An 18891-nucleotide genomic window follows, 5' to 3' on the forward strand; every position below is an offset into this window, starting at 1 on the left:
TGGTTGAAATCATTTCATTGCATGAGTTCTTATTCATACTTATGTTTGACTGCTAAAATTGAAAAAAATTGCATCGAGATTTTTTAATAATGAAAAATCAAGATTTAAGTGTAATATCTAATTTTTTTTATCATGATGTTCTAAGCATGTATTAAAAGAAAGTGGAACATATAATCGAGACTCAACTAAAAGACACAACTGTGACTCGTAAATTTTTTTAAGTAATGATACAATTTGATCTGACACGTATTAAGTTAAAAATTTCACTGTCAATATTCTTTTTTTCATTATAAACAAAATTAAATTTTCAATCATTGCCCTTTACTTTCGAATTTGACCTCAGCCTTTTGAAAAGCAAGCTAAAATACTCTTTTTGTTAACACAACACTCTTCCTTCGATGGTGCACTGCGGTGAGAAGTTGGCACCATCCCTTCTTTATCAGAAGTGCTTTCGGAGTGGAATATATCTCATCACTTTGGTGCCCTTTTTGCCCCATTGTTTTTTTACTGTTCAATCAATTGGTCTCGGTAGGGTTGCATTGCCCATTTTTATGTTATTAAATCATAAGAACAATCCTATAATAAATGAGATTGTCTTGATAATTTCCGTAAAGTTAGCATCAAGTTTATATTCGTTTACTGATTATTTCTATCTTACTGGTCAATGATCATGACTTTAATTATAATTACGCACTTGAACCTAAGATTTTATTTTACCAAAATCAAGCATATATCATTTTAACCAACTCCTTTGATGTGACAGTATGACTCTAATTAATATTGTGAGTAACATTTCTTGGCAGAGATTATGCGAAAAACACTTTTCTTTCTTTTTTCTTCTTTTTCTGTTATCCAATAACAATTAATTAGTTGTGAAAAGTTTGAATAGTTTAAGAAGATCAAGTTCCAATCTCTTAGTAATTGTGCCAAAAGATAAAGTTCTGTCATGAGATGAGTTGGAAGAAAATGCCTTGATAGACGCAGAAATCTAATGTCAAAACTCAAAAGCGTGGTCAAGTCCTAGTAACGTTTATGGCAGCATAGTGGATTCTCAGAATATTACTCCAGTATACAGAGAATAGACTTAGGAAATCTAGAAAGTCAAATGAGAAGAAAAAAATTCTTATGAGCCAATGGTCCCCTTCACGGAGGAGAAAAATTCGACTATTGTGCTTATGAGATATAGAGATAACGTTTCAAGTCCTTTAAATGGAATTATGGTTCATTATCAGGTGAGGAAAATTGTGCTTTTATGGTTAGGTGGCTTTCTCATTCACACTTCAGTGTTGCGAATCTTGATGATAGATTTTGTTCAGCGTTGTGTCGATATTATGCCAACATGTGGATCAATTGGCATGGATTTTTTCATCTTAATCAGTAGTGTTGAGTTTGAGTTCTGCAGTTGTGTTAAAATTTTGATAAGGAAATCTTTGTCATTTTTATAATCCTCTCGTACTCGAACCAAATTAATAAAGTAATCATCAACTGGGAAGAAATTAAAATAAAATAATATTAATACTAAGAAATAGAACGCGATGTTTTCAACCGTGCAAGTCTTGGTTGGGCAGAAAGGAAATTTGTCGGATGTATTTAATGCAAACACCAAACATTACGGGTTATTTAATGTTTATATCTATATAGGTTGTTGTCATTTTAGCAATTAGCATAGATATATTCATGCATGCATGGTTAATTTCAAAAACTTTCAGACCACCATTACATCAAATTATTTCTTTTGCCATTTCTTTTTTTTTTTTTTGCAAAAGTTTGCCATATTATTTTGTTTTTTAGCAGTAGGACAGGCACATCAAACTGCTCCTACAATGATTGGCACCGACATGTAGTTTAACTTCAGCTACTCCTTTTTAATTATAATAACTTCGTAGCATTGTGTCCTGGCCTGCACCCTGAAAATTATGCCGAGTTAATAATGGTCATGGTGAATGTGTCCAAATATATATGGACGGTATGTAGCAAAGGCATATACGAAGGTGTCAATGACAAAGATCATATGTGTTGCTAGCTGCACATCGATTAGTCGCTGATATCTGCACGGGTTTGATTTATGTTGTACGCTCATTCTTCCTGGAAAAATTTCATTTCTCAACAGATCACTCATTTCAAAATTGCTTGAAGTCAAACAAGTTTTTTACGGAGTTCCTAAATTATGGACTATTGAAAAGTAGATGTATATCTTTGTCCGATATTTGTACAGTCTCTCTGAATATCTATCATTTAGATATTGATTCGATTAATTCATATATCTCTCCAGCTAAAAACCTTCAAAGAGTCGCTCCTTATCCATGTCTTATTTCTTTTGCACTGGCAATCACTCTTCACCGTCTAAGCGCCAAAATGTTTTCTATGGAGAGTGATATCTAACAACATTTTTTGTCATACATTTTTTTGTTTTGACTAAAGAGGGTGAATTAGTGGTAAAATTATTCTTTTATAAGGTAACAGTTTTTTTACCCTCAGTTTTATTCTCTTTCCTTGAGATTTAATGTGGAATATTTATTTATTTATTTATTTATTTATTTTCTTGATTTGACTATATAAATTCCACGATAGCGAAAAAGTAGAACTTCCTCTACATAACTTCGAGGTACCGAAATAGTGATGCTTCTTATATTTGGGTAAAATGTAACATAATTGAAGGGTAGGTTTGTACTTCCCTAGCTGTAGGGACAGTTTTTCTGAATCGATAAAGCAAAAGTTATGCCACTCCTCTGATGTTGGGTCTACATAGCTGCAAAATTTATTAAGGAATGTGGTAGCGATAACCCTCATCAAACCTTTTCTATTAAAGGCGCGCCCTTTCTTTTGCCTTTGCAGGTCTTTTTACTCGACTAGCAAAATTTTATTGCCCAATCTACCGTAAGATACTCAGAATCACCTTTATTATAATCACTGATTATCTCCCACAATTGTCTTTACCTTGATTCTCTTCTTTTGCTTCTTATTTGTTAATGTTTACAACATTTGTAAATGTAAAGTGCAATCATATGCATTTAACGAATTTCCACTTTACCAAAAGAGAAAAAAGAGTAATCATGTGCAACTATGAATATCTGATATCATATATTAACATTTTGCCTTGAAGTCAGAGAAAGTTAGGGAAATTAGCCAAAAATAAAATAAAATTGACCCGTATAGTTCAACATTTTCAAGAAATCATATAGTTTTAAATCATTAAGATAATAGCAGTAATTGGGACAGTTCTTGGAAGCAAATAGAGAACTTAAAATGTTAAATCAGGTGAGTGCAGTGCAGGGTCCTTATGCATACCAATTTTAATTTGGTTAGTGCGGTTGTTGGAAGCCCAAGTTCCCCTAATAGTGAAATGAGTAGAAGAATTCATAATGAAATGGCGGCCAAAACATCAGCATTTCAATTATATAGACCTGAAATTTTGCTAATAACTACTCAGAATTAACCAGAAAAATTATTGAAGCAACAAGTGTTGCTTTCCCCACTCAGCAGGTTATGTGCTCTAACTTAAAGATCTTTAGATGATAAGTAGCCAACACGTTACATTTGCCCACAAAAAGGCTCACGCGTTGGCTGGCTGAACTCGTCCAACCATTTCTTCTACATACATGTATCTAACTAACTTTGCATCAGCTACCACTATTTGACATTTACTTCTATGACGCGCAATACAAAACTAGTCATCATAAGGAATAACTCAAGTAATAAGTAAGTTTGAACTCGGTCGTTGAATGGTCTCTACAGTGTAATAAGTTTGAACTGAAAAGCATTTATATGAAAGAACAACCTCAATATACCCCGTGAAGAGTAGTTTCGTACCATGTGAGAAATCCTCGATCCCCCACTTCGGAACCTTAATCCACAATCACTTTCGTCACTCATGAGGCTGCACTGCTAATGTCATAATCACGTATGCACGACTCTACGTTTATACGCAAGATCAATTGGCTAGTTACACAGCACTATACTTGGCTACACCTGTTGTTCAGTGAGCATAATGTTGTCAAAGAAGGGTATGTTGTCCAATTTGACAATGGAGATTACCTTTGTCAATTTGTGGGGGTTTTGGTAAGAAGCTAGAGCGGGCGTCACCATTACTCAATGCAAATGCAATCGTATGGAGCTTCTAGAAAAATAGCATCTCATTTTATTATTATTATTATTATGGAAAATAACTAGGGTTGGAAAGTTGAATGGGTACAATTGTACTATTGATAAGCTGAAATAAACACAAGTTCAGAAAATGGATATGCAATTAATTCATCTAACATGTACCATCCATTTGTATGAATTAATGGACATATCATTGTCGGTGCTCCAAGATCTCAACTTCCTTGCCGTCCAAGCAGGAAAAATACTGTAGCTCCAACCAATAACTGATCGCCGCTTTTGAACACAACAAATAACTTTGGGAACCTCATTATCAGGCGAAACAAAGAAAATAAATGAAAAAAACGACACTTAATTGGCACATGATGGAAGAGTGAACTAATTAAGTTTTAAAATCAAAACTACTTCAACATTAGAATATTTACACTAAAAGTCAACAAAATTAAAGCAAGCAGCAGAAGATAACATTATAAATGACTGTACCCCATAAGGGACATTTACATAGTGGAGACAAAATGCCCTTGATACTAATTTGCGACGTACAGCTCAGCTCTCCACCCCAACCAGATCTAAGTTGTAATCCTTCCATGCCATTTGGATCTGCGACTAGTTAAAAGAAAAACAATTCAGTTAACTAGTTCAAGTGGCATTAAACAAACACAGACAGTAATTAATGAATGCTTTAACTATAGAGGTTAACAGCTAAGAAATCTCTCTGCAAATGAAATAACAAAAAACATTCAACTCATAATCCAAAGATTCCTGAAAACCCAACACATGGAATTGACAAACCAACAGGGGAAAGATTCTCTAATAGAAAACTGCAATGAATAGTCCCTGTTGTTTATATAAAAGATGAAAATGACCGACAACCCTTTCCACATTAGCTTCAATTGGATTATATATAATAAGTCATATAGTAGGGCCAACAGGGAGACAAAAGCGTACTATGGTTTGAAAGTGACTCCTTGAATGTAGGGACGCTCGTAAGGATGGTTTGACTGAAGAAACCCTAAGATAATCGAATTTTCCATGTCATACCCCCCTGATTGGGAGGCATCCCTACATAATGATCATACAAGACACTCAACTCACATAGTGCCGTTATGATTGTCCATTTCTATAGCTTGGATCTTGGGATCTCTCATTTTCAGTTTAGAAACAGTGGGCTTACTCAAGGCAAAGAAGCAAAATCTGCTCTCAAGAACACACCCAAAGAAACCAGAAAGGATTCAACCTTAAAGAAACTTAAACTTGAAAAAATTTCATAATTATCTATTAAGATTTTGACAAGCAATGGCTACTTTAGCAGTCTAGCAAATAGCTATAAGCCTAAAAGCACAATAACATTATAATGTGAAGAAAGACTACATGGTTTATTCTGTTCAACTTCGACTCTCTTCACATCAGCAATTATTCAAAATGGCAGGCTCTTTGAAGTCGAACTTGAAGTGAGTGACTTAAAATGATCGGATGGAACTATATCTTGAGGCAAGTTGGCCCTCTTTACAATTTTCCTCATGTTGTTTTGCAAACTCTGCTGGACTAATTGCTTCACTGCTTTCTTCTCTTCACTCATCATTTCTTCCTCCTCCTCCAAACACTCTTTTCCTCCTCCATCTGGCTTTGGACAAGATGATGAAGAGCCACAAATAGGAGCAGAAACAGTTGCATAGCTCCCAGAAACCTGCTTCCCTTTGTCTGTCCTCAAACATTCCAATATCCTCGAGGCCCTTTTCTGAGCCAATGTGGTACCCAGAAGCGACAACTCAAGCAGTGATGACATAATCCCTGCCTCTATCATGGCCTGCTTGTCACCATAGGATTTGTGTGCCATGACCATCAAAATGTAAGATGTCTTTTCCTGGCATTGTGGTGAATCTGTCCAATTCAATACATCCACCAGGATAGGGAAAGCATCAGGGACAGCACTGATAGCTTTTCTACCCTCTCGAATTGATACCAAATTGCTAAGGATTGAGAGGGTTCTTTCAGTTACTTCCATGTCTCCTATTAAGTTTATCAGGAATGGGACCAAATCGGTTTCCAAAATGAATGGAATATTGGCTGGGAAAATTGAAAGATTGTACAGTGCTCGGAGAGCATCTTGCTGGGCTTGGGGGCTACTTTTATTATCTAAACTCAGAAGGGTACTAACAAGGAATGGAATAGCAGCCGATGATCCAATTATTGGCTTGTTCGAATCCAAAGCACTTAATCCAAGGAAATTTGCAACAACTGCTTCAGAGACCGACGAATCTAAACCATCTGGAGATTCAATGAGCTCGAGCATCTTGTGAACAGAGCCAACTTTGACAATGGCTGCTTTATTACTGTAAAAATGAACCAAAAAAGAAAGATCAATTTTTTATGGTAAATCAGAATAAGTCATTGTCATAGATGTACAAAAAAAAAAAAAAAAAAAAAAAAAAAAAAAAACGATGAAAAGCTGTGTAGAAGTGAAAATTAACCAGGAAAAAAAAAACTTGATACATGCAAAGTGGAATTCTAAAACAGAACAGCAAAAAAACACAAAGCTATAAAATGAACGAAATTAAAATCATAAGCTTGCCATTTAAACGATTAAATGACCAGAGAATAATCAACGAAGTAATGCGCGAAAACGACAGAAAAAAAATAAAAATTAGCCACAAAAGAAAGAATAATAAAATCATAATATGCGAAGCGGATTCTGGAAGACGACATGTCAATCATTAAAGAATAACCTAACAAAAAAGAAAGAAAGAATGTTAATAGAAAATAACACAAAACAATTCAATCAAAACACGAGTGTTAAAAAAAAAAAAAAAAAAAAAGATCTGAAGTGATGGAAATAGAAGACGAAGAAACCCACGCATCATTTCCGATTCCGAGATTGAGCAACGCATAGAGCGAAGCGATATGAGAATCAATGTCTTCGGAATCGAGCATTGCGACGAGAGGAGGAATCGCTCCAAGCATTGCGAGCGTTCCTCTAACTTCCAAATCCTCCTTAGCGAGAAGCCTCACGGTGGCCGCAGCCGCTCGCCGCTTCGCCAAATCCTCTCCCTGCTGCAACTCCTTCACCAGCTGCTTCAGCTCCTCCAGCGCCTCCTCCTTCTTCTTCGTTTCCGCTTCCGCTTCAAACTCCGCCATGTTCAGGAGATCCGATAGCTTCTCCGACCCCGCATTCTGCCTCGACCTATGCTCGTGTTTCTGCTGCTGTTGTTGACGCTTCTCGTCGGAGGAGAAAGAGTCCGATCTCGCCGTCGAGGAGGCAGAGGCGAATTCGTCAGCGTCGCGGCGACGGTGGTTGTAACGGGAGCTGGCACCGCAGCTGACGGAGTCGAAAATGATGCGGCGAATGGTGGCGGCGGACAGAGAGTTCCATATGCGGAAGTGACTGCCAACGGTGGTGGTCTTGGTAGTGTGGTGGTTGTCGAGTACGAGAGATCCGACGTTGTTCCGGTGACAGTTTGCCATTCTCCGGCGACCTACATTGCAGTGAGAGAGTGAGTGAGAGAGAGAGAGAGAGAGAGAGAGAGAGAGAAACAGAGTATTTTTTATGTTAGAGAGTGCAGAGTTCGAAGAATTAAGGGACCGTTGAGTCCACGTTTTTCTGATTTATTTTTTGTGAGAAGTGTTGCTCATTTTAAATGACACAAACTTATGTCATCTTAGGAGAGAGATAGACATAGAAAAATAGAAATTATGTGAGCGAGATAGTGAATGGTTTTTTTTAATTATAGTAGAGAGAAAGTGGGTGGTTTTTTTTAATTTAAAATTCAAATTTTCTGTATCTGTCTCTCTCCTAAAATGACATAACTTATGTCATTTAAAATGACAAACACCGAACTTTTTTTTTTATATATAATTGTGAAACCTAGGGATTGTGTAACTTGGAACACTGACCAAGGTGTTATCGTTGGCAAAAAAAAAAAACCAAAATGCTACGCTGTGTAGTGAAATATGTGTGCAAATTCGCTACACAGTGTAACGAAATATGCACGTCAGAATGCACAGAACCAAAAATGCCACGTGTCAGATAGGGAGAATTTCGCTACAATGTTTGACACGTGGCATTTTGATTTTGACGTGACATATTTTGCTTCACCATGTAGCGAATTATTTGGACACATATTTTGCTATACAGTGTAACAAAATATGTCACGTGGCATTTTGACAAAATTCACTGTTGACGTGACATTTTAGTATTTTATTTTGCTAATATTGACAAAATGATCACTGTTCCGTGTAACTGTGTATAAAACTATAAATATTCTAGTCTTAAAAAAAAACATGGTATGATATAAAAAAATCATAATTATATAAAAATAAATCAATGATTATAATTTTATAATTATTTATTGTAATATTTTGTTTTTTTTATCACAATTTCCTTTTATGGCTATCATCCACTGTAAAAAATATAGTTGCGCACTTGCGCTTACTGAATGGCTGAATTTGCATGCTTCTCGCACACACTTGTACGGTTATACATTAAATTGCATTATTTTATTTTATTTTTATACAAAATTGCATTATTTTATTTAATTAATTTTTATTTTTACTTAACAAAAATTTACATATATTTTGTAATCCATTTGAGAAAGATAGTGTCGTTGAGTTTAAATAAATTGATAATTCAGTTTATATATTTTTTCAATTAAATGCTAGTTAATAAATTAATTAATTGCACGTTGGTCCGGGTAGGTGACGGATCCGACTCAAGTGGAATTTATTTTTTGACCAATGATTATCCAGTAAATAAAATTTTATACCATATTTATTTTTAACATTTTATCATAAACAACATGTTTTCCGTAAATGACGAAGTCTTCTAGGGTTGGCTATATTAAAAATAAATGGATTTTGGTTTAAAAAATAGATTTTATTGAGTACGTTGTTCTTAAAATATAATTAAGCATTCAATTTGAACAAGTCAAGTAATTATTTACTCTCTCTTTTTTTGGTATCTATTTACTCAATATTTTAATTCAATATAAATCCTTTTTATAATTGACTGTACAAAAGTTTGAATTTATAAAATTTGTTACGAAACCCAAGCTCTTTTATTAGTGACTCACTGTTATTTTATGTTTAGATTTTTAAAAATAGGAAAGAAAAATATGAAATTATGAAATTTTATATTCTTTATTAAAATTTCTTTATTTTTTGTATTTAAATTTTAACTTATTTGATTGAAGAGAAAATAACTAAAAAAGGTGAAGATAACAGAAGCACTTAAAAATAACTTTTATTAAAATTCCTTCTTTTTCGTTTTTGTATATTTTATAAGAAAAATGATATATTTACCACCTATTTTCGTTTACAACTTCTTGCAACTATATCCTAAACGATGATTTCCGTCAATCAACGATTAAGATTTTCACAAATCAAATTTATTAATTAATTATTAGTTCACAATAAATGACAAATGTTGATTGACGGAAATCAACAGTTAATATATAGTTATAAGAGTTTATAAAGTATTTGAGTGGTAAATATAACATTTTCCATTTTATAATTAAAATAAATAATTACTTCATTTCATTTTTCACATGCATGAGCATGAGATGAAGGGAAACAAATTAAAAATTAGGAGCCCAATTATTATTTTTCTCTAGTTCATTGAAGGAGATTACTTCTTTGATTTCTGCTAATTTTGTCTATTCCAATAATTTTCTGTTCATTCCTTAAAGTGTAAGGTAGTGTTTGGTTAGGGAGAAATTTTTTTTTACTAGAGAAATGTAATTGATAGGAAAATGGTTGGAAAGTGAGTTTGATAGAAAAATGTAAAAAAAGTTGTTTGGTTGACCCAAATATTACCAGGAAAATTTATTTAAATATGCAAAATCTATGTTCGAGAGAAATTTTGCACCTATTTTTTCACTTCTCCAGTCATCTCAAAATACCACATCTCAAGTGGTATTCTGTAACAGTAAATTTCATCCAAAAATCAACACAAAATTCATTTTCTCATCTATCCTATTTGCCTGGTATTTCTTGAAAAAACATGAACCAAACGTGATATTTTTCAATATCCACCTACACTTTTCCATCAATCCTAAAATAAACCTTCAACCAAACATTCTTTCTTCACTAAAAACAAAATATAAAAATTTGCCAAATAAAACGTGCCACTTTTTTTATTCATTTAGGACTTGTTTGGATAGGTTTTTTTTCACAAAAACTGTTTTTTTTCCTTAAAAAAACACTTCTCATTTTTATTGTGTTTGAATGTTGCTTTTAAAAAAAATATAAGTCACAAAAATATCAAAAATCTACTTTTTCAAATATTAAAAATTTTAACTTCTAAAAAAAACAAAAGTCAAAAGTCAATTTTTTTTTCAAAAACTAAATATTTTTATAAAAATATAAATAGCTTTAACTTTTAAAAAAAATACTTTTAAATTAAGGAAGAGATAAAAGTTATTTTTTGTAAAAAGCTCTATTAATATGTTAAAATGCAGACAAGCCAAACATTTTTTTTTATAGATATTTTGATAAGTTCACCTTTTTGGGCCTAATTTGATTTAGATGTGTTTCAGATTCAAGGCTTTAAACTCCTCCAAAAAACAATACTAAAAATGATCCGATATATGCTCTTATCCTCACGTGATACCAACTGAATTATCCTCGTTTAATAACAAAAGTTGAAATTAAAAAAAAAATGGATGAAATTAAAATTAAAAAAGGTCTTAGAAAATACGCCACGTGATGTGTACTATAGTATGTTGTACAAATATTGTCATTACTGCAGGCCAGCTAATCCTGTGGATCGGGAAGCTTCGTGCGGGGCCCAAATGTTTTTCACATTGCGGGACTCATAATCGTTTGGATCAGTTGAACTTGATTGGAGGATGTAATTGTGTTATGGTGGATGTGATCACAAGTTGAAACAGTGAACTCACACTTCATGTCAGAAGACGACGTCTTAAAATCTGTGCATGCTTTCAGATGAATGTTAATCTAACAAATTCCAAGGAGCTAAGGCTGACTTATCAAAATATTTAAGAAAAATTTAAGTGTATAAAAAAAATTAATAAGAAACCAAAAAAATAAAAAATAAAAGAATTTTTACCTTATAAAATAAGAGATTAATATTTCTTATAATATATAAAATAATTTTATTTTTTATATAAATATATATATATTTATTTTTTCCACATGACTCTGCACCCCACATATATTTAAGTATATATAAAAAACATAATTACTTAGTTACAGAGAACATAATAGCATACAAATACTGTAATGTATCATCCTTTGAAGGCATGTATTTACGTACATTAGGCATTCAAAAAAATTATAATATAATCTAAACTAAATTGACATCAGATAATAGTTTCTAGACATCTGCTTCTAAATAATATTTGTAACTTTTTTTACTTAGGTGTAAGTTAAGAATATTCTAATTCCAAACTTTTTTATAAAACCTGTTAGGAAAAAAAATTAATAATAAAGAAAAAGAATGCAATATCCGTCATATGAGATTTGTTTCATTAAAAATTCATCAAGAAAATGTTTACATTAAATAAGAAAAAAAGCAAAATTTTGGCCTTATCATAATTAAGGTATTTAATTTAAGAGAAAAAATCTTAGAATAATAATAAGATTGCTCCTTTGTAATTGGAAGGTGTGTGGTGAAATTTTCCCTTTATATTGAATATCTCTTAGTTAACTTAATATATATTTTTGAATTTTTTAAAATTTAACTTCTTGAATAACAAAGTATGCAATGCCTTCATAAATAAATTTATAAAGTTGCCATTTGTATGAACATATTAGACATCAATTTCTCCTTCTCCTTATTTTTTGAAAAGATTATGGGTGAAAAGAGTTTTGGATTTATGTTATTTGTTTTATATCATTTAATTGTGCAGCATTGTCTTCGTGTAAAATAGTTGGAGCTTTTTTCTTCTCATAAGGCAATTCAAGTGTATTTAAATATGCTAAATCACTATTCTTATATACAGTAGAAATATCCATGACTTTCTTTATGAATTGTTATTATTTTGATTTTAGACTTAGCTTTAAGTGGATCATAAAAATATCATTTATTTACGTAAACAATTAATTATGAACTGGATTCATATAATTGAATTTCGAAATTTTCAAGCATTAGAAAATTAAAGATTCTAATAATTAATTCAAAATGTTCCCAAGATATGAAAATAAAAGATCCTACGAAGATATTCAAGGGTAATATTTTTATGAAGTTATATAAGAGAGAAATATTCTTCTACACTCACATAATCACATTGATAATTAAGCTACCATTTTGTTTTTTTTCTCTCTCGATGGGCCCACAATTATATGTGAGTGTATTGTAACTTAAGAAAAATATCACCCAATATTGAAACACTAAATATTTCTAATAATGTCAATCAAGTAATTAGAGTTTAAATGGGTTTGAAGATGGAGACTGGTTTAAATATGTTTTTTTTAGTTGAGACAAATATGTTTTTAATCCCTCTAAATGTAACATTTTTTTATTTTAATTCCTCGTTTCTAAAATTTTAACAAATAAGTATGGTCAAAGTCACCTTTAACTTTTACGGCTTTAATGATATAAAGAATCGTTTATACCACGTGACACATTGGTAATTAACAGTTAAATTAATTAGTAGGAATACTCAAAAAAAAAAATTGGGCTAGAAGACTCCTTTATAAATTTAAAAAAAAATCACTATTTGAAAAATATCTAAGACGCGAATTTTTATTTTTATTTTATTCACCACTGATGTATCTGTCTACTTGAGCTAGAGTGACTGCAGTTCCCTCGTACAGTTACTAAGGAAGAAAGATCTTCTTCCTTTTGCAATTTACTTGCCTAGCTTCAACAATAGGATCTTCTACTAATGATGTATAAATACATATAAATTTATAGTTGATCCGAATAAAATATAATAGGCCCCTTTCGGTCTCTAGCGATCGCATCTGTCAACTTTCTTGATTGGCTTGTTGTTGATACTGTCACCAGCGACGGTAGGTGGAACTGGCCCCTTTTCCAGCACTTGGTCCCTCTGGACATCCTCAGCATCATTGCGGGCCTGGCCCCTCCAGTCTTGGATGGTGGGCCAGACAGAATTACTTGGGAGCTCTCGTCTGATGACACCTTCTCTGTTTCTTAAGCCTACTCCTTGATTGCTCAGCCCTCTATCAACCCCCAATTTTGGTGGAACATTGCCTAGGACTGGCCTGGACCCTATAGAATCCAATCCTTCCTGTGGTTGTTATTGGGTAACAAGCTAATGCTGAGAGATCCATGAGACACATGACCCAATCTCTGAGCTGCCCCAGATGCAATTTTCCCATTGAAGATTGTAATCATGTTTTTAGAGGCTGCCCTTGGGCTATTCAGGTTTGGGAAGGCCTGATGAACCCCACCCAGTTAAATCACATGCATTCAGGATCCCTTCATGATTGGCTCTATACTAATCTCCATCAAATAGGTCATACCAACAGGACAGAAAACTGGTCCACCTTGCATGGGGTGGGTTGCTGGTTGATCTGGTCTGCCCGTAACGACCTAGTCTTCAACTCTATCTTATCTTCCCCCAGGAGTATCATCCTTAGGACCTGAGCTGTGACGAGGAACTTCTTCCAAGCCCAATTGGTCTTAGGAAGAACCGGTCTTAACTAAACTTTTAAAAGGGAAGTTTTCATCTCATGGACTCCTCCCCGGGTAGATTGGCTGAAGGTCAACATAGATGGATCTTTTACGATGAATGGCCTGCACTCCTCTTGCGGTGGAGTCATCAGGGACTGTTCTGGTAAGTGGGTTGTAGGTTTCTTTAAATCCCTAAGAACAGGCAACTCCCTCATGGCGGAATTGTGGGGTATTCTTCTGGGCTTTGAAGTCGCTTGGAACCAAGGTGCCCGCAAGATTTGGCTAGAAAGTGATTCTTTCTCCTCTTTAAATCTCATATCTGAAGACTGTCAGCAGCACCACGTTTTCTCTCCTTTGATCAACAAAATTTGTGGTTTCATAGCTAAAGATTGGTTTGTTAAAATGTCTCATGTCCATAGAAAAGGTAACGGGGTAGCGGATTGTTTAGCTTCTATGGCTACCCCCTTGACTGGGAGCTCCATACTTTGACAGCTGCTCCTACCGTTTGTATTGATTTAGTCAAAAAAGACATTCAGGGTGTCACTACTCCTAGGATGATCCGTGTTGTATAACTAGTTTTATGGTATCTGTTCTGTAATTTCCTTGTTTTCCAAGAAAAAAAAAATGCTAAATCACTATTCTTATATACAGTAGAAATATCCATGACTTTCTTTATGAATTTTTATTATTTTGATTTTAGACTTAGCTTTATGTGGATCATAAAAGTATCATTTATTTACGTAAACAATTAATTATGACCTGGATTCATATAATTGAATTTCGAAGTTTTTGAGCATTAGAAAATTAAAGAACCTGATAATTAATTCAAAATGTTCCCAAGATATGAAAATTAAAGATCCTACGAAGATATTCAAGGGTAAAATTTCTCTGAAGTTATATAAGAGAGAAATATTTTTTTACACTCACATAATCACATTGATAATTAAGCTTCCATTTTGTTTTTTTCGCTCTATTGATGGGCCTACAATTATATGTGAGTGTATTGTAACTTAAGAAAAAAATTACCCAATGGCGGAATTGTGGGGTATTCTTCTGGGCTTTGAAGTCGCTTGGAACCAAGGTGCCCGCAAGATTTGGCTAGAAAGTGATTTCTCCTTTGCTTTAAATCTCATATCTGAAGACTGTCAGCAGCACCACGTTTTCTCTCCTTTGATCAACAAAATTCGTGGTTTCTTAGCTAAAGATTGGTTTGTTAAAATTTCTCATGTCCATAGAAAAGGTAACGAGGTAGCGGATTGTTTAGCTTCTATGGCTACCCCCTTGACTGGGAGCTCCATACTTTGACAGCTGCTCCTACCGTTTGTATTGATTTAGTCATAAAAGACATTCAGGGTGTCACTATTCCTAGGATGATCCGTGTTGTGTAACTAGTTTTTTGGTATCTGTTCTGTAATTTCCTTGTTTTCCAAAAAAAAAAAAAATGCTAAATCACTATTCTTATATACAGTAGAAATATCCATGACTTTCTTTATGAATTGTTATTATTTTGATTTTAGACTTAGCTTTATGTGGATCACAAAAGTATCATTTATTTACGTAAACAATTGATTATGACCTGGATTCATATAATTGAATTTCGAAGTTTTCGAGCATTAGAAAATTAAAGAACCTGATAATTAATTCAAAATGTTCCCAAGATATGAAAATTAAAGATCCTACGAAGATATTCAAGGGTAAAATTTCTCTGAAGTTATATAAGAGAGAAATATTTGTCTACACTCACATAATCACATTGATAATTAAGCTACCATTTTTGTTTTTTCGCTCTCTTGATGGGCCTACAATTATATGTGAGTGTATTGTAACTTAAGAAAAATATTACCCAATATTGAAACACTAAATATTTCTAATAATGTCAATCAAGTAATTAGAGTTTAAATGGGTTTGAAGATGGGGACTGGTTTAAATATGTTTTTTTAGTTGAGACAAATATGTTTTTAATCCCTCTAAATGTAGCATTTTTTTATTTTAATTCCTCGTTTCTAAAATTATAACAAATAAGTACGGTCAAAGTCAGCTTTAACTTTTAAGGCTTTAATGATATAAAGAATCATTTATACCACGTGACACATTGGTAATTAACAGTTAAATTAATTAGTAGGAAAACTCAAAAAAAAATTGGGTTACAAGACTCCTTTTTAAAATTTAAAAAAAAAAATCACTATTTTAAAAATATCTAAGACGCGAATTTTTATTTTTATTTTATTCACCACTGATGTATTGTCTACTTGAGCCAGGGTGATTGCAGTTCCCTCGTACAGTTACTAAGGAAGAAGGATCTTCTTCCTTTTGCAATTTATTTGCCTACCTTCAACAATAGGATCTTCTACTAATGATGTATAAATACATATAAATTTCTAGTGCATTGTGGAAATGGCAGTGATAATTTTATTTTTTTAACCTTAAAAGTGGAATTCAAATTAGAAGATGACCATAATAAATCACCAATTATATTTAGTTCAAATTTTGTTCTAAAAAAATATTTGTCAATTCCTAATAACCAAGAATAGTTATAAAGAAAAAATAAAAACACCAAATGAAAATTATGTGCAAGCGTAGTATTTTTATCATTTGTGACATCAAATTTGTGTTAAATAGTATTCAGAAATTATCAAATAAAAAATTATTATTTTAATATAAATTATTAATTTATTAACTCACAGTTTAATTTTTTATTTTTTAATGTAAAGAGATGGTTGGTAGAAGATTTTTTTTAAGATTCTCTAGAAACTGAGATTGATAATTGAAAGGATATATATCCTATTGGGCCAACTAAGCCCAAAAGCCCAATCTGTTAGTTAGTCATAAGTTAGCCTTTCTGTTAATTCTGTTAGTGACTATATCAGTATAAATACTGTCATTGTGTTATTGTAATCAGTCAAGCAATAATCAATGCAATTCATTCAGATTCGAGAGTTCTTTCTTTCTCTTTAATATTTCAATATCTTTCATGGTATCAAGAGCTTATGATCCATGGAGACTGATAAGCGCAACTCAGTTCAATCCTTTAACATCCCAGTATCTTTTAAGCTTGATGAAGACAATTTCTTGCCATGGAAGCAGCAAGCACTGGCAACGATCAAAGGATACAACTTGATCAGATTTATCAACCAAGAAACTCAAGCCTCCACTGAAAAGCCTTCTAACGAAGCAAACCAAGACTCCTCAAAGGATGCAGAAAAGACAGGCACATCTGCAAAAACAGATCCAAAAGCTGCAGCAGAAGAAGTCTCCACTGACATTCAGCAAGATCAACTTCTCCTTTCATGGCTTCTCTCATCAATGTCAGAAACCATCTACACTCGCATGGTAGGTTGTTCCAATTCCTTCCAAGTTTGGCAGAAGCTTGAAGAATTCTTTGCCTCTCAAACAAGAGCAAGAATCAAGCAATTAAAGATTCAACTCAAGAACATCAAGAAAGAAACAAATATTTCCCAATACCTGTTGCACATCAAGAAAATTGTTGATTCCTTGGTTGCATCAGGTTCTCATATTAGCTCCGAAGATCATATTGATGCAATCCTCGATGGCTTAAATGAGGATTATGATCCATTTGTCACATCAGTTCTTTCCAGAACAGATCCTTATACTGTGGGGGAAATCGAAGCCTTGCTTATGGCTCAAGAACAAAGGCTAGATAAACACAAAAAGACTACGGAATCTGTTGCCCTGCAAGCCAACATGACACAGTCCAATTTCAGAAGGCATAACACCAATTTTGCAGGCCCAAATAGAGGCAACTTCAACTACAACAGAGGCAGATTTAATACTTACAGAGGAGGCAGATCACAAAGAGGGGGTGGAAGAAGCAATGGCAATAGACAACAATGCCAAGTTTGTGGCAAATTTGGTCACATGGGCTGGGAGTGTTATCACAGGTTTAACCAAAACTTTCAAAGCCCCTATAATCCCACCACCAACAGCACTGCCTCTCCAGCTAATGCTCCACAACTGCACATGGCCATCAGAAATACTCGAGCCTCTTCACAGCCTACTGATGCAACCAGTGACTATCTTTCCACTGTTGATTCCAGTTGGTACCCAGATTCTGGAGCCACTCATCACTTCACTCCTGACTCCAGCACCCTGATTCACAAGACACCATATTATGGTTCAGAAGCAGTTCAAATTGGAAATGGTACTAATCTTCCAATTGCAAACACAGGACACTCCACTCTACACTCATCATTATCATCTTTATCTTTTACTCTTTCTAATATTTTACATGTTCCAGGTCTATCCAAGAATTTACTAAGTGTTTCACAATTTGTTAGAGAATACAATGTTATATTTGAATTTGATGCTAATGCTTACTATGTCAAATCTCAGGTTACCAAGGAGATCCTTCTCCAAGGGACACTTAGGAATGGCTTGTATGTTTTTGATGGAGCACCAATCTCCAATTGCAACACTCATCTGGCTCCATCACACATTGATACTGCATCTCCATATTCTAGCAATTTTATTTCATGTAATACTGTCTCCAAAAATAATACCTTAAATCTTTGGCATTCTAGACTTGCTCATGCTTCATTTCCAACTGTTACAAAGGTACTTAGGCAATGTAACATTCCCTTTGTATACAAAAATAATCAAAGTCTTTGCTGTGCTTGCTGTATGGCCAAAATGCATCAATTACATTTACCTGTTACTGATACTGTGTATACATCTCCTCTTGAACTTATTCTTACTGACATTTGGGGACCAGCACCCATGGATAGTCGAACTGGATCTAAATACTATATTATCTTTGTAGATGCCTTCTCTAATTTCACTTGGTTTTATCCCATGACAGCCAAATCACAAGCCTTTGATATATTTCTTGCTTTTAAATCTATGGCAGAACTGCAACTCAATACCAAAATTAAAGCTTTACAAACTGACAATGCCAAAGAATTTCTTAAGTTTACTACCTACTTGCAGGAACAAGGCATCATACATAGACTTATATGTCCTTACACACACCAACAGAACGGAAAACCTGAAAGAAAACATAGGCACATTGTAGAATGTGGATTAGCTCTTCTAGCTAGCTCTCATCTACCTACTGAATTTTGGGATAATGCTTTCCATACAGCCGCCTATGTCATCAATCAATTGCCTACACCAACCCTACTCAACAAGTCACCTTTCGAAGTTCTCCATCATAAAACTCCTGATTATACCTTCCTCAA

At 33.6% G+C, this 18891-nt stretch overlaps 1 protein-coding gene across 2 annotated transcripts; it reads right to left on the minus strand.

Annotated features, from left to right (window-relative positions):
* Positions 1–4580: 4580 nt before the first annotated feature.
* On the minus strand, positions 4581–7637 carry LOC133301438 (U-box domain-containing protein 45-like). Of its 2 annotated transcripts, none has more exons than XM_061501094.1 (3): positions 6956–7637; positions 5473–6434; positions 4581–4707 (listed from the first exon to the last, which is right to left on the minus strand). In XM_061501094.1, the coding sequence occupies exons 1-2, from the start codon at positions 7561–7563 to the stop codon at positions 5519–5521; spliced, it is 1524 nt and encodes a 507-aa protein (XP_061357078.1). In that variant the 5' UTR covers positions 7564–7637; the 3' UTR covers positions 4581–4707; positions 5473–5518. The 2 variants fall into 2 exon arrangements, with proteins under 2 accessions (XP_061357078.1, XP_061357138.1); XM_061501154.1 differs by having other exon boundaries at positions 4605–4701.
* Between the last annotated feature and the right edge of the window lie 11254 nt (positions 7638–18891).

Source organism: Gastrolobium bilobum, unplaced genomic scaffold (assembly GCF_033153095.1).
Source record: "Gastrolobium bilobum isolate Gb01-03AN ecotype WA unplaced genomic scaffold, APGP_CSIRO_Gbil_v1 utg20837, whole genome shotgun sequence".
NCBI lineage: Eukaryota > Viridiplantae > Streptophyta > Magnoliopsida > Fabales > Fabaceae > Gastrolobium > Gastrolobium bilobum.